At 46.8% G+C, this 25236-nt stretch overlaps 2 protein-coding genes and 2 non-coding genes across 17 annotated transcripts in view; 3 read left to right on the top strand and 1 right to left on the bottom strand.

Annotated features, from left to right (window-relative positions):
* Positions 1-10835: 10835 nt before the first annotated feature.
* On the top strand, positions 10836-13952 carry RPS3A (ribosomal protein S3A). The gene is made up of 6 exons (XM_004588122.3): positions 10836-10976; positions 11259-11362; positions 11539-11726; positions 12627-12835; positions 13528-13637; positions 13787-13952. Exons 1-6 carry the CDS (start codon positions 10915-10917, stop codon positions 13906-13908), a joined length of 795 nt encoding a protein of 264 aa, XP_004588179.1. The 5' UTR covers positions 10836-10914; the 3' UTR covers positions 13909-13952.
* On the top strand, positions 12042-12114 carry LOC118759067 (small nucleolar RNA SNORD73). The gene has a single exon (XR_004995966.1). It is a non-coding gene; the product is annotated as a small nucleolar RNA SNORD73 (small nucleolar RNA).
* On the top strand, positions 13308-13371 carry LOC118759068 (small nucleolar RNA SNORD73). Its single transcript, XR_004995967.2, has one exon. It is a non-coding gene; the product is annotated as a small nucleolar RNA SNORD73 (small nucleolar RNA).
* Positions 13953-21452: 7500 nt separating the features above from the next.
* SH3D19 (SH3 domain containing 19) overlaps positions 21453-25236 on the bottom strand; it is a 218617-nt gene continuing 214833 nt past the window's right edge. For all 14 annotated transcript variants that reach the window (XM_058666768.1, XM_058666770.1, XM_058666775.1 and 11 more), the window contains one exon: positions 21453-23334. In XM_058666768.1, coding sequence (XP_058522751.1) covers positions 23212-23334 — 123 coding nt within the window. In that variant the 3' untranslated portion in view covers positions 21453-23211. The remainder of the gene's footprint in view (positions 23335-25236) is intronic.

Below are 25236 nucleotides of genomic sequence, written 5' to 3'. Positions count from 1 at the left end.
CTTTCTACTTATGACCTGAGAAAGTAGCAGAAGCCGGCCCAAAGCCTTGGGACCCTGCGGCCACGTGAGAGATGCAGACGAGAATCCTGGCTCCTGACCTTAAATTGGCTCAGCTCCGACTGTTGTGGATAGTTGGGGAATAAATCGGTGGATGAAAGATCTTTCTGTCTGTCTTTCCTTCTCTCCATAAATCTTTCTTCCCAATAAAAACAAATCTGTAACAACAACAACAACAAAGGGATAGCAAACTTACTTGATTCTTACGGCTCTGTTGTAAATACTTTGATAGCAAACAGCCACTGGAACTATGTTCCCTTTTTTGGCAGAAAGGTAAGGGAAATGGGGAAAAACAGGAAAGGGAGAAAATTTTTTGAGCATCTCTTCATATCAGGCATTTTGCAAGTATTTAATTTTCACAGAAAAGCTCAAAAGTAAGGGAGTCAGAAGCAAACGGCTTGTAAATATCTGTTATTTCCTTCTTGGAAAACAACAGACTTTTGGGTGGACACATGTCCTGCCAAACTCTGCATTCCCCAGCCTGTCCTGCAGAGGCGTGGTAAGGGGGATGTGAGCAGGAAGGATGTGAGGAAGGCATGGGTAACATTCAACAGGGAGGAACGGCCCCTCCTCTTTGCGTTTCCCTGTGCCTGCTGGCTTCTGATCTTGCAGCATCTGTATGTGAGCACGTTCAAGTAAGAATGCTGAGGCCACTGGCGTCCAGGTCCCCAGCACCACAGAGCCTACATACTAGCCCTGGGCCTCCCAAACTTACGCACTGCCACATAAGTGAGGAATATATGAGGAATACTAATATTCCTAATATACTAATATACTAATCAAAACTACTCCATAAAGGAGTTAGGTGATTTCTTCATGGCAGCAATGAAACACACACCAGGATTATTTCAACACTTGGGGCAATTACAAGGGCTCACTCAGACCAACATCTCATACTGCTTAAGGAATAATTTAGATTCCAGGGCAAAACCTACCCAAACCAGCATCCACAGTGGTTTTCAGAATATGGACCCTACATTGGAAGCTGATAGAAATACAAATTCTTGGGCTACACCTCACCAGCGCCGACTCAGATCTGACCTGTTGTCTGTGTTAACAAAGTCTCTCAGGTGATCTTGAGGCATACTAAAGTTTGAGAACCGAAACTTAACTTCTTTTTACATGCCTTTCTACCCAAAATCCTTCTCATGGAAGCAGAACATTGAAAAACTACTGTTAAAGTGGAAAGTACTTGAGACAAGTCATTGTCAAATTAAACAATGGTGGAGAAAGACGGCAGCACAGTCTGTGGGCTCTGCTCTTGAAGAGCGGCCAGACTCACCCCGGCAGCTTCACCTCACAGCTCCAGAGGGCACTGTGCCAATCTGCATTCTGGCAGGTGTGTCCTCTTCCCACCGCTCTCTGTGCTTCCCCTTCTTCCTCCCTAGGCCAGGCTGCCATCGTCTTTTCTCACTTCTTGATTTTGTTCTTGTTTCAGGGACACTGTGCCCTTACCATAACCTCCAGAACGTCACAAAACAGCCACATCACTGGTTCAAATCTTTTAGAGGCTTTCCATCCAACAAAAACTTAACAAGTTCCTACTGTGGCTCTGTGGCTTACGAGACCCCACATCATCTGACGTAGGCAGATGGTCATTTTCTGAAGACAGCAGAGGGGTAGGATGGAGAATGCACCAAAGGCTCAGAGCACGCGCATCCGGGGAGAGCTGATGCATAGTCACAGAACAGACTCACTAAGTTGTGTGGCCATCACCACTACAGAAACCCTCTTTATATTTGTTTTAAATTACACAATAATACTTACTATCATGAAAATTTGCTAAGAACAGCAGAAAAAAAAGTAGTACCATCCTAGCATAACTATTTGGTTTCCTTTCGGTCTAGAACATAACATATCCCATGCAACTTGGGATATTTTAAAGTGACAAAATTCCCTTTATTCTTTTTTTTAAAAAGATTTATTATCATCATCATCATTATTGGAAAGGCACTTTTACACAGAGAAGAGACAGAAAGATCTCCTATCCACTGACTCACTTCTCAAATGTCTGCAACAGCCAGGAGTTTCCTCTAGATCTCTCATGCGGGTGCAGGGTCCCAGAGTTTTGGGCCATCCTCAGCTGCTTTCCCAGGCCACAAGCAGGGAGCTGGATGAGAAGCAGGGCCGCTGGGATTAGAACTAGCGCTCATACTTGGAGGGGTTCTGATGGAGGAGCCTGGGCAACTCCTCTGGCAGGACACAGACCCTGCAGGTTAGCACAAGAAGCACGATAGGAAACAGCCAAGAGGTCATGGAAAGTGTCCCACTGGCATACTTTTGGCATGGGTCGGGGGCAGACCAGGCTGAATCAGTTCACATCATCCACTGGCAAATCTGAGCGCCAGAACAGAGTGTGGGTCGAGCCAGGTTCGGTCGCGACAAAAGCAGTGCACAACATGGAATGCCAAGGTGAGGTTGTCTGTGCCAGATGTGACCACAGCACCCAAGCAGCATACGTGAGAACCAGGAAGGGAGGGGGGCGGAGCTGGCAGGGGAATAAGGGATGGTTCCCTTGCTGGACTGCTACTCCCACTGGAGAGCCTGAGCTGGGATGGGGTTAGACCAGACTAAGCAGGGCTACAACACCTGTGGGCCTCATGTGGACCAGATCAGGGAAAAACCAGGCTGGGCTGATTATTCCTACTGGTGCAATCTACAATTAGAGTGGGTGAGGGTTGTTAGGGCTTAGCCACAGCATCAGCTGGCAGAAGCTGGCACTGGGAGCTAATTCTGTCAAGTTAAACCATAGAACCACCTGGAGAGTGCATAATATGGGAGTGGGAGTGGCCTAGGAGAGAGATAGTGGGCTCCTCCCTCTTGGGTTACCACCCCCTGTAGAGGGCACAAAAACTAGGACAGGGGCTGGGGTGGCTAGACAGAGAGACACCCAACAACATCCGTGAAGGCTGGATAGTTGAGCTGGTTAGATGGAACAAGGTTTTAATACCCATTGGCATGTACGAGAGCAGAAGGGGATGTGGGACAGACTGGACTAGTCTGCCACACATACTGGCAAACCAGGGTAGGGGGCGGGCCTGGTTGGGGTTATTGTGGGTCGCTCCGACTAGACTGCTGCTCCCACTGATTTATGCGAGGGCTGAGTATGTGCTGGGCAGAACCAGGCTGGACTGCAAACACCCATTGGTTCCAGTGGAAGTCCAGGCTGAAAACAGAACCTACCCAGCAACTGCAACCACCAGCTGATCTGGGCGATGGACTGTGCCGGGCCATGTGCTTGCTAGTACATACAAGAATCTGGTCTGGGAACACCTCAGACAAAGTTTCTTTAGGAATCCCCCCAATTGAGCTTTTGTACTCAGAATGTTAACCATCAAAAGACAGAGGACAGAACAAGTCAATCCACCACCTCAGCTATATGTTGGCAACGAAAATACTGGGCAAATGGAGACTATATGATGGACTATGTCAGTCAGTGGATTCTCCAACGACTGCATCGAGCTTGGAGTGGTGAGATTGGCAGCACTTCAGAACTGTTGAACTATCAAAACCACTTGAGCAAGACCCTTGGAGCATGCCCCACAGCTGGGACCTGGGTGGGTGGGAGACTGGGTGGGGTTTATCCCTTAAAATTCTCTTTTACATCAGATATATTAAGAAAACAATACGGAACTAATTGTCTTGCCCATCTTCCTGTAGTGCTTGAACCTTCTTACCCCAACTGTGTCAAGATTGTCAAAAAAAAAAAAAAGAACTAGCGCTCGTATGGGATCCTGGCGCATAAGGAGAGGACTAACCACTAGGCTATCATGTCAGGCCTGAATCCCAGTGGTTTTAAGGCGAGGATTTAGCCACTAAGCTATTGTGCCGGCCCCCAGTCCCCTATATTATTTTAAATTAATTAATTAATGTGAAAGGCAAGGAAATGGAGGGATGAGGAGCAGTAGAGGGAGAGGGAAGAGAGAGAGAAGATGTCTTCTATTTCTTTCCCTGATTTTCTCCCCAGTGACCGCAGCACTCGGGCTGGGTCAGAGAGAACCGGCAATTCATGCACATCTCCGCGTGGGCGGCAGGGACTGCTTCCCAGAGGTGGGGAGCTGAACCTCACTGGGACACGAGCTGTGGGCATCCCAAGCAGTGGCTTAACCCCCTCGCAACACCACTGCAATCTCATTAACACTTACTAGTGCCTGTGATCAGACATGCTTCTAATTTGCATTTTTTTCAGATTTTATGATATTTGCATATACATAATGATATATCTTGGGAGGTGGCCCCCCATACAATCGCTCAATGGCTAAATCCTCATCTTGCAAACACCCAGATCCCATATGCCTGCGAGTGCGTATCTGGATGCTTTATTTCCAATCCAGCTATCTGCTTATGGCTTGGAAAAGCAGTATAAGGATGGCCCAAAGCCTTGGGGCCCTGTGGGACCCACAACCTCCTGGCTCCTGGCTTCGGTTTGGCTCAGTTCTGGCTGTTGCGACCATTTGGGAGCAAACCACTGGATAAAAGAGCTTTCTCTTTGCTTCTCCTTTTCTCTGTAAATCTGATCTTCTTTTCCAATAAAAACAAAGCATTGATTTACATTTCAAATACACATGAGACACATAGCCTGAGGGTGAGCACTGCTGGTGGAGTGAGCCGAGTTGCTGCTTGGGAGGTCCACAACCCATACTGGACTGCACTGAGTCCCCACTGAGCTCAGAGCCAGCTTCTCGCCATGGTGCCTGGAATGCAGAAGACGGCCATGCCTGGGCTCCTGTCCCTCATATGGGAGACACAGAGTTCATGGCTCACAATATGACCTGACCCAACCCTGTCTGTCGTGGCCATCTGGGGAGTGAACAAGTGGATGGAAGCTCTTTATTACTGTCTCTCTGCCTCTCCAAAGAAAATGAATAGGCATGTTTAAAACAAACCAGACACAGACACAGCCTGAAAGTAATTTTAAATAACATTGTCAGTAACTATGCATTTAACAAAATCTCACGGTGTGGAATTTTCACAACACTGTGCATTTTATTTTGGATGCTTTATTATCATTTAAGCATTTTGGATAATGTCATCAGTAAGAAAAGATATTTAAATTTGCATTTTGTTTGATTAGGATGAACAGAATACAGGATTCTTTTTCTAAAGGATTATTTATTCTGATTGGAAAATCAGATATACAGAGAGGAGAGACAGAGAGGATCTTCCATCTGATGGTTTTCTCCCCAAGTGGCCAAAACAGCCAGAGCTGAGATGATCTGAGGCCAGGAGCCAGGAGCTTCTTCTGGGTCACCCAAGTGGGTGCAGGGTCCCAAAGCTTTGTGCCGTCCTGGACTGCTTTCCCTGGTCACAAGCAGGAAGCTGGATAAGAAGCAGGACTGCTGGATTAGAACCAGCACCCATTTGGGATCCTGGCGTGTGCAAGGCGAGGACTTTAGCCGCTAGGCCACTGTGCCGGGCCCAGAATGCAGGGTTCTAAAATTCAAGATATCAAGACCAACTGGTGCAGGCCAGGTTAAGGCTGGGCCACAGTGGCAGAAGCAATGGAGCGAAGGGATGGTTCTGCCAGAGGTGCCTTACTGAAAAGCGTAATTCACCACATCTCAAAGACACGGTGACAAGCGAGGCCTTAGTGGGAAGGAACACAACCACGTCAGTGTTTCATGCCGTATCTTTCAGTGACAAGTAGATGGCATTACCTCATTGAAATAACCAGAAACAGTTTACAGTTTTACCAGTTTTAACAACATTAGAAAGTGTCTTCCAGAATCATTTAATAGAAACAATTGTTCAACACATTTTTTTTTTTTTTTAAAGATTTATTCATTTTATTACAGCCAGATATACACAGAGGAGGAGAGACAGAGAGGAAGATCTTCCGTCCGATGATTCACTCCCCAAGTGAGCCGCAACGGGCCGATGCGCGCCGATCCGAAGCCGGGAACCTGGAACCTCTTCCGGGTCTCCCACGCGGGTGCAGTGTCCCAATGCATTGGGCCGTCCTCAACTGCTTTCCCAGGCCACAAGCAGGGAGCTGGATGGGAAGTGGAGCTGCCGGGATTAGAACCGGCGCCCATATGGGATCCCGGGGCTTTCAAGGCGAGGACTTTAGCCGCTAGGCCACGCCGCCGGGCCCTCAACACATTTTTTAAAAGCTGGTTTGTAAATAAATCTTCAAAAAAAAAAAAGCTGGTTTGTTACTTGTTTTTTTAAGATTTATTTATTCTAGGGGCCCAGTGCAACAGCATAGTGGTAAAAGTCCTCGCCTTGAAAGCACCGGGATCCCATATGGGCACAGGTTCTAATCTTGGCCCTGCTTCCCATCCAGCTCTCTGCTTGTGGCCTGGGAAAGCAGTCGAGGACGGCCCAAAACCTTGGGACCCTGCACCCGCATGGGAGACCCAGAAGAAGCTCCTTGCTCCTGGTTTCAGATCAGCTCAGCTCCAGCCCCTGCAGTCACTTGGGGAGTGAATCATCGGATGGAAGATCTTCTTCCCTGTCTCTCGTTCTCTCTGTATATTTAATTTTCCATTCAAAATAAATAAATCTTAAAAAAAAGAGATTTATTTTGAAGTTGCAGTTACAGGGCTTGGCACAATAGCTCAACTGGCTGATCCTCCCTTGCAAGTGCCAGCACCCCAAATGGACACTGATTTTTGTTCCCATTGCCCTACCTCCCATCCAGCTCCCTGCCTGTGGCCTGGGAAAGTAGCAGAAGGTGGTCCAAAGTCATGGGACCCTGCGCCTGAGTGGGAGATCCAGAAGCTCCTGGCTCCCAGCTTTGAATTGGCTCAGTTCCAGCCTTTGTGGCCACTTGGGGAGTGAACCAGCAGATGAAAGATCTTTCTCACTGTCTCCCCTTCTCTGTAAATCTACCTTTCTAATAAAAATAAATAAATCACTAAAAAAATGAAAGTTGGACTTAGCAAGAACAAGTGAGAGACAGGGAGAGACATCTTCCATACACTGGTTTATTCCACAGATGGCCACCATAACCAGGGCTGTGCCAGCCTGAAGCTGGAAGCTTCCTCTGGGTCCCCCAGGTGGGTGTGGGGCCCAAGTTCTCGGCCATTTCCCACTGCTTTTTCCAGTTCATTCGCAGGGAGCTGGATCACAAGTGCAGAAGCTTAAACACAAACTGCTGCCTGCATGGGATGCCCGTGTTGCAGGCGGCTGCCTTACCTGCTATCCCCAGAAAACTGGGGATAATTCCAACCACCAACTAAAGAAATGACCACTCCTAAACCAAAACTCTACTTAAAATGCAATCTTTGGGGCCAGCACCATGTCACTATAGGCCAAGCATCTCGTTTGGGTGCCAGTTTGTGTCCTGGCTGCCCCACTGCCAATGCAGCTCCTTGTTCATGTCCTGGGAAAGCAGTGGAAGATAGCTCAAGCCCTTGGGAACTTGCACTGACCTGGGAGACCTAGAAGCAGCTCCAAGCTCCTGGATTCAGATTAGCTCAGTTCGGGCTCTTGTGGCCATTTGGCAGTGAGCCAGCGGATGGACCATCTCTCTGTCACGCCTCCTTTTTGTAACTCTGCCTTTCAAACAAACAAAAAAATCAACTGTAAAAAAATGTTATCTTGGGGGCAGGCATTTGGCACAACAGTTTAGGTGCCTCTCGGGCACCTGCATGCCGTATCAGAGTTCGGGTTTTGAGCCCTGACTCTGCTTTCTGCTCCAGCTTCCTGCTAACATGCACCCTGGGAGGCAGTGCTGAGGGTTCAAGTACCTGAGGGCCTGTCATTCACGTGACAGACCCAGACGGAGCTCCAAGCTCCTGGCTTCAGCCTGGCCCAGTCCTGTCTGGAGATTCTATGTATGTCAGTCTTCCAGTGAAAAACAGTACATCAACATGAGGGGAAAAAAAAGCTTTTACTACAAAACAAAGTTAATGATTGAAATACAGACCTTGACAAATCCCTGGGGTGTTCATCTTGCAAGTACGAACTAGACGCGCTGACTTCCTTAATGCGTCCCCCGTGACCTGTCCCTAGTGAGCAGAGCCAGAACTCAGATTGCGAGGTGATATTGCTTTTTTGCTCAGGAACAGGCAGCCTGGAGATCTGTAACACTGGGAAAGCCTTAGACGAGTGAACAGCCACCTGTGAAGTCTACTTGGGGGGGACGACGGGCACAGAAAGAATACCAAATATTTACTACACTGGCAATGCCCTCTGCAGGGACTGACTGACCCCTGCCGGTCACTAGTTTCCACCAACGTGCAACAAGATGAGAATAAGGACTAAATCATTTTAAAATTTTTTTTCTAAAGATAATGCATCCATTTGGGGGAGTATATCCTTTATTTTGGTGGCCAAAGTATAATTTACGAGGTGACATGATAGTAAATGGAAGCTGTTATTCACTTAACATTTTCATTATTTCATTTCAGAGGTATCTTCGGATGGTTCACTCCCCATACCCACAAGGCAGGGGCTGAGCCAGACCAAAACAGGGGGCTGAGAGTTCAACCCAGCTCTCTGCCACAGGGGGGAAAGACTCAGTCACCCAGCCACCTGTCTGCCTCCCAGGGTCTGCAGTGGCAGGAAGTTGTACTCAGCCGCAGAGTCAGGAACTGAACCCGGTCCTTCTAGCATGGCACGACACACCAGATGCCAGCTGCAGTCCTGCTGTTCTCCCTAATTATTTTGAAAAGGTGGGACTGATGCACAAAGTCTAAAAGGCAACTGATGGTGTTCATGTAACAAATATCTCAGAGGACCACTATATATTCCAAGAGATGCGTGTGCCATGTGCTTCTTGCTCACAGCGACAAAGGGACTCCAAGCTAGTAGCTACAAGTTCCCTAGGGCCCAGCCCTCCAGGAGCAGGTGCAAGACAAGCCTGCTTGGGGACTCCGCCTGTTAGGAAAAGCAGCAGAGCTGTCTTGAAAATGCACAGCTACCTGCCTGCTGAGGGGGAGAAAGAGACGCTAGAGCAGCCCGTGGTGATCCTTGGCCCTGGAGGCAGTGCTAGGGGGCTGCACAGAGGAACTGTGGAGATTTGGGTGCCGAGAGGCAATGAGCAGGAAAGAGGCCTGGGCCCAGGACTTGGCCTTGTGTTGTCCCTGGCTGAGGAAAGCAGCACTTTGAAAGTGCAGTTCAGTCCCGCTAAGCGTGCCTGTAGGTTTTCTCTTTATCCTGCAGGTACCGAGATCTAGGAAATTATTCACGGAGCACAAATGAGGAAAGTGTCTTAAGGGCGTGGGCATAGCAGGCGGCAGAGAACCTAGACTGGGATGACTGGGAGACTTGCTGGGGGCCAGGAGGGTACAGGCAGGGTACTGGCTGCCTGGCTCTGGGTTTTGCGCCAGTGGGGATGCTTGGGACAGAAGCTTTCCAGGGGAGACTGTATCTCCTGGTGGGTTTGCTTTCTGACCTCCCCCACTCCCTTAAAGAACCTGAAGGGAGAAGTGGGGCCAACACTGAAAAAAAATGGAGATTGTATTCTACTTTTAACTTATCAATGTACAAGAGCCATAAACAGGTACAGAGGGAAGTACGCCCAGAAGGCAAGGTGGAAACGGCACTGGCTCCACCTAGCCAAACATGACTGGTGTCCCTGGAGTTTTGCCCATAGCACACTTCACCCCACCAACACACTTATGGATTGTTTTATCCACCTCATTTTCCACACACAGTTACCTCAAAAACTTTGTGGAAGACAGAATTAACAGGTGGGTTGGGAGTGGGCATTGTGCCTGGGTTCCGTTCCTGACTGCCTCCACAGGGCAGCAGGTGACCCCAGGAATGGATCCCTGTGACCTACAAGGGAAACCAGGTGTTGTGGTCATTTGGGAGGGAACAAATGGGTGCGCTGTTTCCTTCAAAGTAAAGGAAAAAATAATGTTACCATCTCTCCTTCTCTTTCAAAGAAGCATAGCTTTAAGAAATAATTTTAACGGGTCTATCATGGTGTAAAAAGCTTTTGAGAGCCAGGCGGGTTTTTTCTATGCACTTTGAGGACTTGTCGAATGCATGAACTGAGCTGTTTTTTCAACAAAACAAAACTTTTTAAAACCCATTTTCCACGCTCGGCACAGTAGCCTAGTGGCTAACGTCCTCGCCCTGCATGAGCCTAGAAGCCGCCGGGATCCCATATGGGCACAGGTTCTAATCCCGGCAGCCCTGCTTCCTGTCCCTGCTTGTGGCCTGGGAAAGCAGTCGCAGGCGGCCCAAAAGCCATGGGACCTGCGCCCGCGTGGGAGACCCGAAGAGGCTCCTAGCTTCGGATCATCTCAGCTCTGGTCACTGTGGCTATTTTGGGGAGTGAACCAGCAGATGGAAGATCTTCTGTCTCGCCTCTCTGTAAATCTTTCCAATAAAAAATACGAAATATATATATAAAAAAACCCTTTTCCACAAAATGTGTGGAGTACTCCCCTTTGAGGACACGGGGGTGTGGAAGCAGCCCTGGAAGCTGGACCTACCGCGGGAGTGAGGGCTGTGCGCCGCGGGGAGCGAGCGGGGAGCGGGCGGCGGGGAGCGGGGAGCGGGCGGCGGGGAGCAGGGGGCGAGGAACGGGGAGCAGGGGGCGGGGAGCGGGGAGCGGGCGGCGGGGAGCGGGGAGCGGGCGGAGGGATGCGGGGAGCGGGCGGCGGGGAGCGGGGAGCGGGCGGAGGGAAGCGGGCGACGAGCAGCTGGGAGCGAGCGACTTTCTCGGCGGCCACGGGCTAGTCCTTCTCACAACCGTTCACGACCGCCGGCCGCCTCCGAACGGCACGGCCTCCGCACACACGGGGGCGCTGTGGCGGCCCTCCGCCGGCGCCATCTTCCCGAGGCCGGAAGAAGCCTAGAGCAAAGGTCACGTCAGCCACGCGCCCCGCCCCGTCCGGTGTGCCTAAGTTCTCGCGCGAGTTACACTTCCGCCCTTTTGGCTCTCTGAGCGGCGTCATGGCGGTCGGCAAGAACAAGCGCCTTACGAAAGGCGGCAAAAAGGGAGCCAAGAAGAAAGTGTAAGTGGCAGCGATCGTCGGTGCCCGTTCTCCGGGGTTCTGCTGGAGCCGGCGGGCGGGCTGAGGGTGCCGGCGGGGCCCGGATGGCGAGGATGCCGGTCGGATGGCGCGGGGCCGGGGAGCGGCGTCTCGGCAGCCTGCTCCGGCGCGGTGGTCCCGGCTGGCGCGGGGCTGTGTGTGGGGGTCCCCGGGGGTGTCCTGGAGGGCCCGAGACCCTGCCGGGCTCCTGTGCCGGGCGAGGAGCCCTGAGGCTTCTCAGCAGGCGTGTTCCCAAACCCTCAGGGTGGACCCATTCTCTAAGAAGGACTGGTATGACGTGAAAGCACCAGCCATGTTCAACATCAGGAACATTGGGAAGACCCTGGTCACGAGGACCCAAGGAACCAGTGAGTACCCGCGGCCGCCTGGTGTTTCCCGGGGAGCGCGGGCGGGCTTTGGGGGCCCCGCGTCCCCGGGGTCGGGAGGCAGGGAGGGTGTGGAGGGTTTGGCAGCCAGGCAGGCGTGTGTGTCTGGGGTGAGCTTGGCTTCTGGTCCCGGCGCTGACGCGGGGTCCCCTCCGCAGAAATCGCCTCCGACGGCCTCAAGGGCCGCGTCTTCGAGGTGAGCCTCGCCGACCTGCAGAACGACGAAGTGGCCTTTCGCAAGTTCAAGCTCATCACCGAGGACGTTCAGGGCAAAAACTGCCTCACCAACTTCCACGGCATGGACCTCACCCGGGACAAGATGTGCTCCATGGTCAAAAAGTGGCAGGTGAGCGGGGACGGGGGCATGTGGGTGGGCAGCGCTGCTTGTTTGGCTCCTATTCCAGAGGCCGGGAGTGAAAGGGTGGCTTGGGCTGCTGTGTTGCATCGGCTCTGGGGCCGTTGAAGTCCTGGGTCATTTTCTGTGTGTGTCCTTTGGAAAGCTTGTTGTACTTTTTCTTATCTGTCAAATCCCATTTCATTGGATTGTGGTGATGACAAATTATCCAAGGTAGAGTGCTTGAAATGAAACAAGATTGTTTCAGGTAATGACGGTACTGAATTAGATGTGTTTGAGCATCGGTTTGGGATTATTGTCTGTGGGAATGAATGATGACAAAATGTTTCGGTCCCAGATGATACATACTGATTATACCGTAACATTTATTTCTGACATTCCCCTAAAGTTTAATGGCTGTGCTTCTAGAATTATCTTCAGTTTTTGTTTTTTTTTTTTTTTTCAAAAAAGTGTGAATACAGAAGGAATGTTTCTGCCACTTAAGTGTTTGTTTTGCAAATTTCCATACCAGGACCTTGAATGTGGATTTTCATTTTGGTTTTAGATGTGAAGTTGAAGCCTGTTCTGAAGCTGTAAATGCAGGCTAACGTGTTTCTAGAACTTATTTTCGTCTTTATGCGTGTGCCATTGAAAGGGGAGTAGTTACAGGCATTCCTGTACACCCTAAGGTGTATGCAGGGACACTCATGGACCTGAAGACTCCAGGAGGACTTGGACAGGACAGAGTGGCAGTTGGGTATTAGTTCATGGCTGTGATTTGTTCTGTAAGTTAGCTGTTGTAAAATTATGAAAGCTTATATTGCATTAAATTGAGCCTTCCAGCTTTTTAGTAGAATTGAAGGGATAAGAGTTGGTATTTAAATTAATATTTGCTGTATGTTTCTTTCCTAGACCATGATTGAGGCTCATGTTGATGTCAAGACTACCGATGGCTACTTGCTGCGCCTGTTCTGCGTGGGTTTTACTAAGAAACGCAACAATCAGATCCGGAAGACGTCGTATGCTCAGCACCAGCAGGTCCGCCAGATCCGGAAAAAGATGATGGAAATCATGACCCGGGAGGTGCAAACAAATGACCTGAAAGAAGTAGTCAACAAACTGTAAGCATCTCGTTTAAAGATTGATTTATGTTGGAAGTCAGTTATAGCCTTGGGGGGGGGGGGGGGTCTTCCATCTGTTGCTTTGCTTTCCAGATGGCTGCAGTGGCTAGCGTCAGGCTAACCTAAAACCAGGGTCTTCATTCTGGTCTCCCTCGTGGAGGGTGGGAGCCCTTGAGCCATCTTGCTGTTCCCCCAGGCCTCTGGTGGGGAGCTGGGTTGGACGTGGACTTGCTCCCATGCGGGATGCTGGCATACGGTGCCAGCTCCGGGTCTGTTCTCTTAACTGTCCTTGTCCGAGGGAAAGCGTGTCAGGTAAGGTGGAGTCAGAGCTCTTTATTCCCTCTGAAGTACTGTCCCTTTCAGCTTAAGTGATAGGTGCTTTTTATGGACAGAGCTATTTTTGGCAGATGAGACTTTAAGGACAGGGAGTATCTGCGTAATTAGATAAAATCTGTAGTCAGTAACGTATGGGAATAAGTGATGAAAAATGTTTCGGTCCCAGATGATGATCGGTGATAAATCTTTTTTCTGATGTTCCTATACAAATAATGGGGAGAGGGGAAGGTAACTTGTCCTCTATCAATGTTACAGGTTTGTATGGGGATTAGATGCTGAGAGGACATGGTTTAGCATCCCTTACGTGACATCCCAGACTTGTGTTTTTGACTAATCTCATTACTGGTGGTTTTCAGGATTCCAGACAGCATTGGAAAAGACATAGAAAAGGCTTGCCAGTCTATTTATCCTCTCCACGACGTCTTCGTTAGAAAAGTGAAAATGCTGAAGAAGCCCAAGTTTGAATGTAAGTGAAAGTTCAAGGGATTCCTAAAAGCAAAACTGGGAGCACATGCAGTGTCTTCCAAGGCCCGATGAGAGTCCCCCTTTCCCGGAGTGTTGAATATCCTCGTGCACTGTGCTGCGCGACGACTAACAGACTATTCTTCTTTTCAGTGGGAAAACTCATGGAGCTTCATGGTGAAGGTAGCAGTTCTGGAAAAGCCACTGGGGATGAGACGGGTGCTAAAGTGGAACGAGCTGATGGCTATGAACCACCAGTCCAAGAGTCTGTTTAAAATCAGACTTTTTAATCATGACAAATAAAAAGTCCTATTTGTGATGATTGTTTCTTCTGACCATTTTTTTAAACGTGTGCTTCCAGTTGAATTATTTTACAACTTGTATTTGGAAATGCTTGGCTCTGCTGAGAGGTGACTGGAGTCGGAGTATTTAACATTTGTCTTGGAAGTGACTGGCTGCCTTAGTGTGGACAGTGGTGCTGATTACAGGAGAGTACCCATGAGAATGGGGAGGTTGACAGGAGATTTCTAAATTATCTGGGTCAACAGAATGTAAGTTTTACAAGCTTTTAAGTATGGCAGCGGAAGTTAGGCTCATCAATAAGCCAGGGAACCAAGAGGTTTTTAAGAGCAGGAAAGTGACAGCAGAGGACGATAGATACCTGGTAAGAACTGATGCCCTCTGCACACACAGGAACGCCACCCTTCCAAGGCAACCACACTCCCTCCCGTTCCTCAGGGATGCCGGGTGTCCATTCTGCTTCCTGCAGTCATTCTGGTTTGTCTGAGGCTCTGGAATCCTCAGACCATCTGGGGGGAAAGTGCACCTGGGGGTGTTAGCTGTCTACCTAGGTGACCACACCAGCTACCTGGAAACTGGCTCTTAGAGGCTGCCCTCAGCCAGCAGGGTGTCCCTGGCCCGGAAGAGCAGTGTGCTGGATGATTGTGTGTTTTCACACCATTGTAAAGTTGGAAAATGTGAATTTGACGTTGGTAACTGCTCCATGCCTATGTTCAGTCAAACAGTCACTACCAATTCAGATTTCTGGTAGAATACCCTTCATGCCTATATTCAGTGCTAGTGCTCCTCTCATTGTTCACTGCCTGGGGCCCCAGAGAACGTGGCTACAATCATGCTACACATTGGCTTCATCTGCTGCTTTTTGGGTCTTACTGAAAAAAGCCTTAATTAAATGTATACTGTATGAGGATATTTGAGTGGATTTGGTTCTAGATTCTGCTGAGATTAATCAAGTGACATAAAAGCCTGGCACAATAGCATAGTGGTTAAAGTCCTCACCTTGAATGTTACGGGATCCCATATGGGTGCCGGTTCTAATCCTGGTAGTCCTGCTTCCCATCCAGCTCCCTGCTTGTGGCCTGGGAAAGCAGTTGAGGACAACCTGTACCTGCGTGGGAGACCTGGAAGATGCTCCTGACTCCTGGCTTTTGATTGGCTCAGTTCCAGCCAATATGGCCGCGTAGGGAGTGAACCGTCGGAGGGAAGATCTTCCTCTCTGTGTCTCTTCCTCTCTGTAGATCTGCCTTTCCAATGAAAATAAATCAATCTTAAAACAAAAAACAAAAAAGCATTTTACTCATGTAAAAATTTGACTCTTGGGCCCGCCAGCATGGTCTAGCAGCTAATGTCCTCGCCTTGAACGCCCCGGGATCCCATATGGGCGCCGGTTCTAATCCCGGCAGCTCCACTTCCCATCCAGCTCCCTGCTTGTGGCCTGGGAAAGCAGTCGAGGATGGCCCAATGCATTGGGACCCTGCACCCGCGTGGGAGACCTGGAAAGAATTCCTGGTTCCTGGCTCTGGATCGGCGCAACACCAGCCATTGCGTTCACTTGAGGAGTGAATCATGAGACGGAAGATCTTCCTCTCTGTCTCTGCCTCTCTGTATATCCAGCTTTCCAATAACAATAAAATCTTAAAAAACAATAAATAAATCTTAAAAAAAAAATCTGACTCTGGCCAGCAATGTGTCAGGCTGAACAGTGCATTCTGAGAGGCAGTCGGCTGTGGAGCTGAGTGCTCCTGCACGGTCTTGCTAAGTCAGCCACGGCTACAATCTGACTGTGTGGCCCATTTGCATCCTTGTGCAACCTTGAGAGATGAGGTCATGTCTCCCCCAGGACAAAGTGCAGGTTGCTTGCTTCTCCTTGCTGCCTAGAGTGCTAAATCTGCTCTTCTCCTAGAACACAACCCATTGCATGAGCCCTGTGGATCGCCTCCTGGTGACCTGGAGGTCATGGGGAATTGACACAAAAGAACATGAAATTGGTTATTTAACATTTGCTGTAAATAAATCTTTTTTAACAACCTAGGAGTGTCATGTATTCTTCCAGCATCAGTGAAACCGTGACCAGCTAACTTTTTAGCTTTAAGCGTGGTGCAACACCACTCTCTGCACAGTTCCTGACATGAACTTCGCCCCTACCACTCTGAAGCAAATCCAATACACTGCCTGTAAACGTTTTGCACAGGTCTCTAACATGACTCGAAATAAACATAACCACAATCCTATTAACACACCTCCAAATTCCAGCAACGCCTTACTATCATTAAATAGTCACACAGGGGGCCCAGTGCAGTGGTTCAGTGGATGAACCCTCACCTTGCAAGTCCTGGATCCCATATGGGCACCGGTTCATGTCTCAGCTGTTCCACTTCCCATCCAGCTCCCTGCTTAGGGCTTGGGAAAGCAGGATAAGCTATAACCTGGGATGTCTGCATCCCATCTCAAATTGCCTGACACGGAGTTTGATCTCTGCTTTTGACTCAACTCCTACTACTGCATCTGTGGGGCAGTAAATGATGGCTCAAATACTAGGGCCCTTGCCACCCAAGCAGGAGCCCTGGATGCTGTAAAAGGCAATGCAAGTGTGATAGCTATGAGAGTAATGACTTTTCGTTTGCTAAGAGCATTCATGAAGTTAAAGTAGAAACATTACGGCACGCACAGGTCAGCTCCGGAAGTACTTCCAGAGCTTACTCACAGCTTCCAGGTCTCAACCATGCTCGAGCTACTCTGAAACCACCAATGACAAGCAGGTTGACACATCCAGCTGTTGGTACAGATACGGGACAACTGGAACTCTCAAACATTGCTTTAGAAAATTCAGAAGACATGTCTATTCTAAATTACCCAATATCTGACCTTTAGGTATTTATCCAGGAGAAATGAAATGCTTTATTACAAAAAAGCATCCTTGAAAGGCACAGTGGGATGATCCACAACCCATGATGCTGGCGCTCCAGAGTGGAGCACCTGTTTTGAGTCGTGGGTGCTGGGCTTCTGATGCAGCTGCCTGCTAGTGCACCTGGGAAAGTACTTAGGTCCCTGCCACCCATGGTGGAGATGTGGATGGAGCTTTGGGCTCCTGGTTTTGGCCATCACCAGTGCTGGCCCTTGCAGCCAACTGGGGAGTGAGCCAGTAGATGCTTGATATTTTTTCAAATAAATAAGAATCTTAAAATCTATAGAGAAAACGTTCAAATATTCACAGCAGTCACATTCTTAGAAAATTGAAAAATAGGAGTTCAACAGTCACATGTTCAAAGATCATTCAATGAATGATCCACATGGATAACTCTCAAAAATATTACATGGAACAGAAGCAACCAGAAGGAGTGAATAAATACTACATGACTCCATTTTCATATTTGAGAACAAGAAAATCTCATCTATGACAACAGAAACCACAACAGTGATTGCCTCTGTGAGGAACAGGAGGATGAAGGAAATTCCTAATGTGCTGGCAACGCTTGGTCGATTGATTGACAGTTACATGATATGCTTAACTGTAAAAATTCAGTTACTATATATTTTATGGACTTGCTAACTTGGTGTATATGGAACCGTTGCATTCCCGCGTTCATCTATTCTACTCTGGGGTACACTTGCCACACAATTAATTTACCCCTTCACACCTGCTGGATTCTGGAACCCACTTCTAGCTACCATGGTATTTTGGAATTGGACTTCTCTTTTCCCACGTCACAAGGCCAGATCTGATCATGCTGTTCTCACCATTCACAGCCTGATGGCAGTGGTCCTCACCGTCAAATCCTAAAGAAGGAAATCTGGCTTCCTGCAGCCGAGCAGCAGCATGAGAGCGATCTGCTGCTCGTGTTGTGGGGCTCTGCTTGGCAGCCCTGTTAAGAGAACGTGGTCTTGATTCCCATTTTCTCTGAAGTATTCAACTCGTATAGGCTCATCGTCCTCATTCTCTGTATCGTTCCAGTTTTAGCGTATGTGCGGCTGAAGCGAGCACATTGTCCTCTTCCTCTTCATCAACAGCCTGTTTCACTGCCATCCTTCCGCCTCTGCACACACCTGTCTGGTGGCAGGCATCCCACCTGGACACAGCTCAGTGCTCTAGGTGTCTCTTCCCTTCTCACTGCATCCTCACTCCTTCACTGGAGTGGTTACCTGGACCTTCTTACAGCCCTGCCAAGGCCTCATTTGGCTCTCCCACTTTCACCTGTGCTATGGTGGTGACCCAGAGTTTTTCGTGTATTTATCTTTTTTTTTTTTTTAGATTTATTTTTATTGCAAAGTCAGATATACAGAGAGGAGAGACAGAAATGAAGATCTTCTGTCTGATGATTCACTTGGGGAGTAAAAATGTCCCCAAGTGACTGCAACAGCTGGAACTGGGCTGATCCAAAGCCAGGAGCTAGGAATTTCTTCCAGGTCTCAATCATGCAAGTATAGGATTCCAAGGCTTTGGGCCGTCCTCAACTGCTCTACCAAGCCACAAGCAGGGAGCTGAATGGGAAGTGGGGCTGCCGAGACTAGAACAAGCGCCCATTTAGGATCTTGGCACGTTCAAGGCGAGCACTTGAGCTGCTAGGCCACTGTGCCAGGCCCTCATGTATTTATTTTTTAATATTTTCAACACCTGCGTATGTCTGCAAGACGATGCCACTGGCTCTCTAATCTAGTTACCTTAGTCCGGTACTCGGGAGTAAGCCCAGTGCGCTGAGGCTCTGGGTAGGGCCAGCTCTGCTCTCCAGCTGCGGGGCATTTGGGAGCCTGGAGAATGATGTGGAAGGCCTCACCGGTCAACTGGTCAGGAGGCTTTCTAAGCTAGTAAAGCACCTCACCATGACTGGAGAAATAAATACAGCTGTTCCTTTTATTTTAATTGTAAAGAAGTAAGTATAGGTTAATATTGTGTGTGTGTGGGGGGGTGTTCGTGTGTGTGTGGGGTGTTCGTGTGTGTGAAAAGTACACAGACAACCAATAGGTACCATTTATCTCAGAATTAGGAATTTAACAAAAACACTTAGGTGTAGAGACAGAAATCTTTCATCTGATGGTTCACTCCCCTAGATCTGGGCCAAGATGAAGCCAGGACCTCCACCCTGGTCTTTCACACGCACAGCGGGAGGCCAAGTTACGTGTGTGGTTGTCTGCTGCCCTCCCAGGCAGCAAAACAGAGCTCTGATAGGTGAGTCTAGTGTCTCAGGCAGCGGCTTCATCCACTGTTCCACAAATGCCAGCTCCTCTAAATTAGGAATTTGAATCAACTGGTTTTCCTGAAAAAGATTAAGTTGAATTACTGCCAACTTAACAGTATTTAAAGATAAACAACTCATAGAATATATACAATTAAAATTCCTGTAAAAAACAATCCAGGACGTATCAGAGAATAGATTTTGAAATGAGGATTTGTTAGAGTAACAGTGCTTAGCGGTAGCCTATTAGACTTCAGAATACTAAAATGCTGTGTTTCTGCTCTATTTGCACAAGAACCTAGGTTTGATATTATGCCGTTGATACCAAGAGCACAGCTCTCCAGACACACCAGTACAAGATCTGATGTTCCAAGGGTGTCGGTATTTCCTGTTAGACAAGCAGATCTACAATAACAGATCAGTTCCTGTTTGAGTTTCCAGGTAACAAAAATACAAACTGTCCACATAAACCTGTGGAAATGACTGAAATTTCCCTCTGGAGAGAAAAATTCAAGGATTTGGCATTTTCTGTGTAGTTCTTTTCGATCTTAAGTACTGTATGAGAAGTTCCAACTTTCACAGATAAATTACATTTAACTGCTGAAGAGAAATGTTACCACTTTGGGGCCTGTGCAATGGCCTAGCGGCTGAAGTCCTCACCTTGAATGTGCCAGGATCCCATATGGGCCCCGGTTCTAATCCCAGCAGTTCCACTTCCCATCCAGCTCCCTGCTTGTGGCCTAGGAAAGCAGTCGAGGATGGCCCAATGCTTTGGGATCCTGCACCTGCATGGGAGACCTGGAAAGTTGTTTCTGGCTCCTGGCTTCAGATCTTATAGTCTGCTTAGTCCCTCCCAGTATTATCCCAACCTTCAACCAACACCTTAGCCCCCCTGGGGCATCTTAACAAAAGGGAAGTAAGGAAGAGGGAACTTGCAGTCAAGCCAGGGGCTAAATGCATTAGGCCAAGATTTCCCACTGTGTTACCTCTTAGAAACAAGCTAAGCTGTGGAGTTAACCCTTGGGAGACCGGGGCCTACATAGCACTGGCTGTTGCGGCCACTTGGGGAGTGAATCATCAGACGGAAGATCTTCCTCTCTGTCTCTCCTCCTCTCTGTATATCTGACTTTGTAATAAAAATAAAATAAATCTTAAAAAAAGAGAGAAATGTTACAACTTTTATGAACAAAAGGGGAAACTCCTAGAATGGGAATCAATAGAACTAAGTTTTACTTTAGGTTCTTCCAGTAATTATGTAATCTCTGCAGGCCAACTCCTGGTCTCCAAAGACTCTCCAAGGCTTAACAGTGTGTAAGTAAGTGATGGGCCTCAAGATGGCGGTGTTGTTCTAAGTTAGGCTTTGTATTCAATTCCTTCATAATTACAATGAAGTAAAAAGCCACAGGGTAAAAATGACGTCCTATTAGTTCAGGAAAAAAAATTACTGCTAAGGATTACTCAATAGCATTCAAGATGACATTGCATAATAAATAATATCACCAATGTGCATCTGACACTAATTAAAAAAAAACTATTAATGATACCAACGTAGGCCTATTCGATTAGGCCATGTACTCATCACTATTTTTCAGGTCTATTTATCAAAGCTTAAGAAATTGAATAAAAACTAAATAATCACTATAAAAAATGTTAATTCTTGCCTTACCAAGAAATGCTTTTTAAATGACAGGTTTAAGAATAAATTTTGATAAATACACTGATTTCTTTCATTCTGAATGTTACAGAAAATGTTCACGGCTTGTGATGTCCATGAACAAAATGATACATTATATTACTTCTCTAGCCACGTAACCAGGGGTATCATTTGCAAAAAATGTGCTTTTAGTGTTCAAGGGTACAATTATAATTAAACATTTTCTCTAGTTTTAACCTATTAATTAAAAATGATTCAAAGAAGGATTTGAGGGAGCTAAGATTAACAGCATTAGATCTTCGGACAAAATTACTGTGAGATTTACTGAATATAAATATTGTGTTTCTCCTTAAACATGGCTGAGTCTGGCTTTCAAACCCACAGGCTACATCTGTACTTTCTGTCAGCTGAACGGGAAATAAAGGGCAAAAAGCATAGAGCACAACAGGGAAATTACAAAGAGGTGAACTTTGTTTCTATATATAGTTTTGTTAACAAAGAGGAAAGATAGTGAGTGATCAGGGCATTGCTATGTGTGAAAGACCTTCATCCATGCAACCAACCAGCCAACCAACCAACCAACCAACCAGCCAACCAGCCAACCAACCAACCAACCTGGACGGTGCAAATGGCTAGAAGTATAAAGATAAGTCAGGTATTACATCTACCATCAAAAAGTCTAGCATGAGAAAAGTACTTCGAAAAGTTCAGTTTATTACAGTGTCAAGTAGACATACAACTATTGCACTCTTCATTCTGCTGACAGAAGGCCAAAATTTAATTGATTTTCTCTAATAAGGATAGGTTATTTCAATTTCTAATCAGACGCTGAAATTAAAAAAAGGTAGATAATTTATGTCTCATTTCATATCCACAGCTTGCTTCCTGCTATTGTACAGCTACAAAGAGAATTTAGTTTGGATAATACTTCATGTCATTTATTTCTCAGGAAACCACTTTTGAGTGAAATCTGATAAGAATTTTCCTTATATCATGTTCCTTACCCAAAACACAATTTATAAAAAACAGCTCCCATATTCCAAAATCAGTTGTAGCCAAATAACAGAAAAATAAACTTAAGTCAGAGACAAAGTCAATGTTGCCTTTCTCACAGAACTCCATTTGGTGTCCACGTAATGGTGTCATTGCGTGACCACTGGCTGCTTAACGGCTTGGACATTGGAAAAAATAACAAAAGCTACAAAATGGTCCAGCACATGAAACTCTTCTTAAAAACAGAAGAAAGTCATGAACATTGTTGGGAAAATGTGTTACATTTCCAAAGCAATTCTGTTCCATTGATCTGTGTGGAAGATTGTCTTCAACTTATTTGGCTTCAGCCCATAAACTGTCATTCATTCAGTCACCATTATCTTAAGCTGGGAAGGTGTAACAATGGATAGCAGAAAAGCATTTCTTCATTTATTCTAATAATTATGTGGGGAGCATAAAAATAAGTACTTGCCTTCAGTCCTCTTAAATTACTTCTCATTTTGATTATATTGCAAAGAGACGAGCTGTGCGGCTTGGCACTGCTTCCCATCTTAACATTTCATCTGCATTCTAAGACACTACATGTGATTCATAATGCACTATTATAACAAGACACAGCTTTTATGTATTACTGGGGTAATGCAAAGAAAATGAATTTTCCTTTGGGTACCAGTAACTGTCAAAGGAATGATTGCAAATTCAGAAGATGTGTTTTATAATAACCCTGTTAAAGTATATACTGAGGAAAGAAAAAAGTATGGCACATGTATGGAAGGGTTAGTTGCATCAGCAAAGCATTTCAGGATGCTTGTGGTCTCTAAGACACGTCAGACACTGATGCCCTGCAACTCCTTGCATGAATGGAAACCACTCAGAAACACCTGGAGCATTTGGTGAGCATGAGCCGGTTTTACCTGGTACTTAGAAATGCTCCAAATAGTTAATAAACTACTTCTGCTGAACCACAGATCTGCCCTGGTAATAAGGCTAATGTGCTCAAGCTGTTAGAATTAATTTGAATATCAAAAATGGAATTTAGAATACCAACCATATCCTGATAGTTCAGCAAGTAGAATGTCAAATATACTTTTTTTAAACTAAAGTAGAAAATGAAGAAGCAGAGTTAATTCATTGTGCTGCTAAAAACAGATGTCCAAACAACTTTCTCTTGCTAGCGTCCCCATGCTGCCATGTGCCTAGACACTTCCTGGGGCAATGGCCAGCTAGGCCTCTTAGATGTTTTCCCTGCTAGAATTGTAGCTCATGAATTTCCACCTACACGTTTCCACTGTGAATGAAAGCCAGCCACAAAGCCTAGAAGTTTCTGCTTTTAGACAACTGTAGTGTACCAGTGACATTGCAGATACTTTTGTTTCAGTTTAAAAAAATAGTGCAAAAACATATTTGATCGTCAAAGTGACAGTTCAAGTGAGTTCTGTGTCAAGGAACACAGTCTAGCTTCACCTTTCGCTGACTTGTAGAAACTGAACATAGATTTTGGGAAATATTCCAGATTTTCCCATTAGCTCTCCGCTCATCCAGTCTTCATCCACAGATTCCAGCTCTGTTATTATATCCCCAGCCTGCAAAAGGCAAGAATTGAAAAGAATTGATTTTGTTTGACAATAAACACATTGAGTGGCCTATCTGGAATGATATGCATAAGATTCTGGGGGCTGGTGTCATGGTACAGCAAGCTAAGCCCCCATCTGTGGGGACAGTATCCCATGTGGACATCGGTTTGCATTCCAGCTGTTCCACTTCCAATCCAGCTAATGATCTGGGAAGATGAGAAGGGTTCAAGTGCTTGGGAATGCAAGAGATCTAGAAGAAGCTTCTTGCTATGGCTTCAGATTTGCTCAGGTCCAGCCCTTGTGGCCATCTGGGGGTGAACCAGCAGATGGAAGATCTCTCTCTGTAACTCTGCCTTTCAAACACACAAATAATTTTTTTTAGAAATTCTGCTTATACCACTCCTTTGCCCTGAAGTGCTGAGAAAAGTGATGTGCCGTAACGCAGCTCCTCACTGGACAACGCCATTGACGTGCACTCCTCTCTTACTCTAATCCTCCGCTTATCCGCTGTCAGCTTGCTGCACTTAGATTCTGCCATTTACATCCCTAGTTCTAATGCAGAAATCACTCTCGAATAAACAACAGTGTCATGGATACCTATCTTTTTTCCTTCCCTTTATCCAACAAACCTTTACTGGTGCTCTGAGCACCATGGAAAGAGTGATGAATGAAGGTCTCACTCCAGAGTAAAGGACAAATGAGCAGTCAGAGGGGAGGACGACCAAGGAGGGCCCATGGAAGGATTCAGCTAAGCAAAGGCTCAGAGCTAGAATGAGCCACGTGTTTGCTGTAAGCCTTGTCCTAGTCTACAAATGTGTTAGGAACTAACTCATTTAAACATTGCAGTTGGAGATATGGCTGCAATTGCTGTTCTTATTAAAGACACATTTTTATACATTCCCTATTTTAAAGAACAGAAAGCTGAAGCTAAGGTAGATATGTAACTTACCAACATGATATGTAACTAGTGCTTAAAGTAGGTTCCAAATCTAGTGTGACTTTAGGACTTGGCTCCCTAATCACTAGGTTAGGGCCATCACATTTCACCAGGAATCTTACTACTCAGAAAGGCGTTTACCACAATTGCCTTTTAGCAACATCTTAAACATTTCTTAATGAGCATAATGGCATTCCTCTTCTACCATTTGGTTTATTCCTTTCCACCATGGCCACAACATCAAAATTAGCATGTGGGTTTGATGCCAACTCCCACTCTGAATCTTGCTTCCCGCTGCTGCAGACCGGGGAGGCAGTGGTGCTGCCTTGTGTCCTTGGATTCCTTACGTGAGACATCCGTTTGACTTCACAGTTTCAGCTGGGCCTAGCCCTAGCTGTGGCAGGCACTTTGGGGAGTAAATCAACATATGGGAGCTCTCTCCCTCAAATAAATTGTTACAGTTCTGGCCATTAAAATTTTCTGTTAAAAATAAGTTCTTTGTGGTTTTTAAGTTGTAATATAATGTTTGACTACAGCTTTTCCCCTTAGCTCTGGTCCGTATTTATATACCATATAAGTTTTCGGAGGGCTAGATCTATTTTTTTAAAAGACTTATTATTTATCATAAAATCAGATATACAGAGAGGAGGAGAGACAGAGAAGAACATTTTCCATCTGATGAGTCACTCCCCAAGTGACCGCAATGGTCAGTATTGTGCTGATCCAAAGCCAGGAGTCAGGAATTTCTTCCGAGTCTCCCACGTGGGTGCAGGGTCCCAAGGCTTTGGGCCATCCTCGACTGCTTTCCCAGGCCACAAGCAGGGAGCTGGATGGGAAGTGGAGTGCCTGGATTAGAACCGGCGCCCATATGGGATCCCGGGGCATTCAAGGCGAGGACTTTAGCCGCTAGGCCACGCCGCTGGGCCACTGCAGTAAAGTTTTATACAAACACAAAATTAATAAATAAAGCTCAA

This window comes from Ochotona princeps, chromosome 7 (genome assembly GCF_030435755.1).
Source record: "Ochotona princeps isolate mOchPri1 chromosome 7, mOchPri1.hap1, whole genome shotgun sequence".
Lineage (NCBI taxonomy): Eukaryota > Metazoa > Chordata > Mammalia > Lagomorpha > Ochotonidae > Ochotona > Ochotona princeps.
This window is presented reverse-complemented; position numbering and strand designations above follow the sequence as displayed.

Excerpts from the sequence above, each read along its gene's own strand:
- RPS3A (XM_004588122.3), top strand. The coding sequence starts at position 10,915 with ATGGCGGTCGGCAAGAACAAGCGCCTTACGAAAGGCGGCAAAAAGGGA. Across the intron at positions 11,363-11,538 it reads CACGAGGACCCAAGGAACCA|AAATCGCCTCCGACGGCCTC; the intron begins GTGAGTACCCGC and ends TCCCCTCCGCAG. Across the intron at positions 12,836-13,527 it reads AAAGAAGTAGTCAACAAACT|GATTCCAGACAGCATTGGAA; the intron begins GTAAGCATCTCG and ends GGTGGTTTTCAG.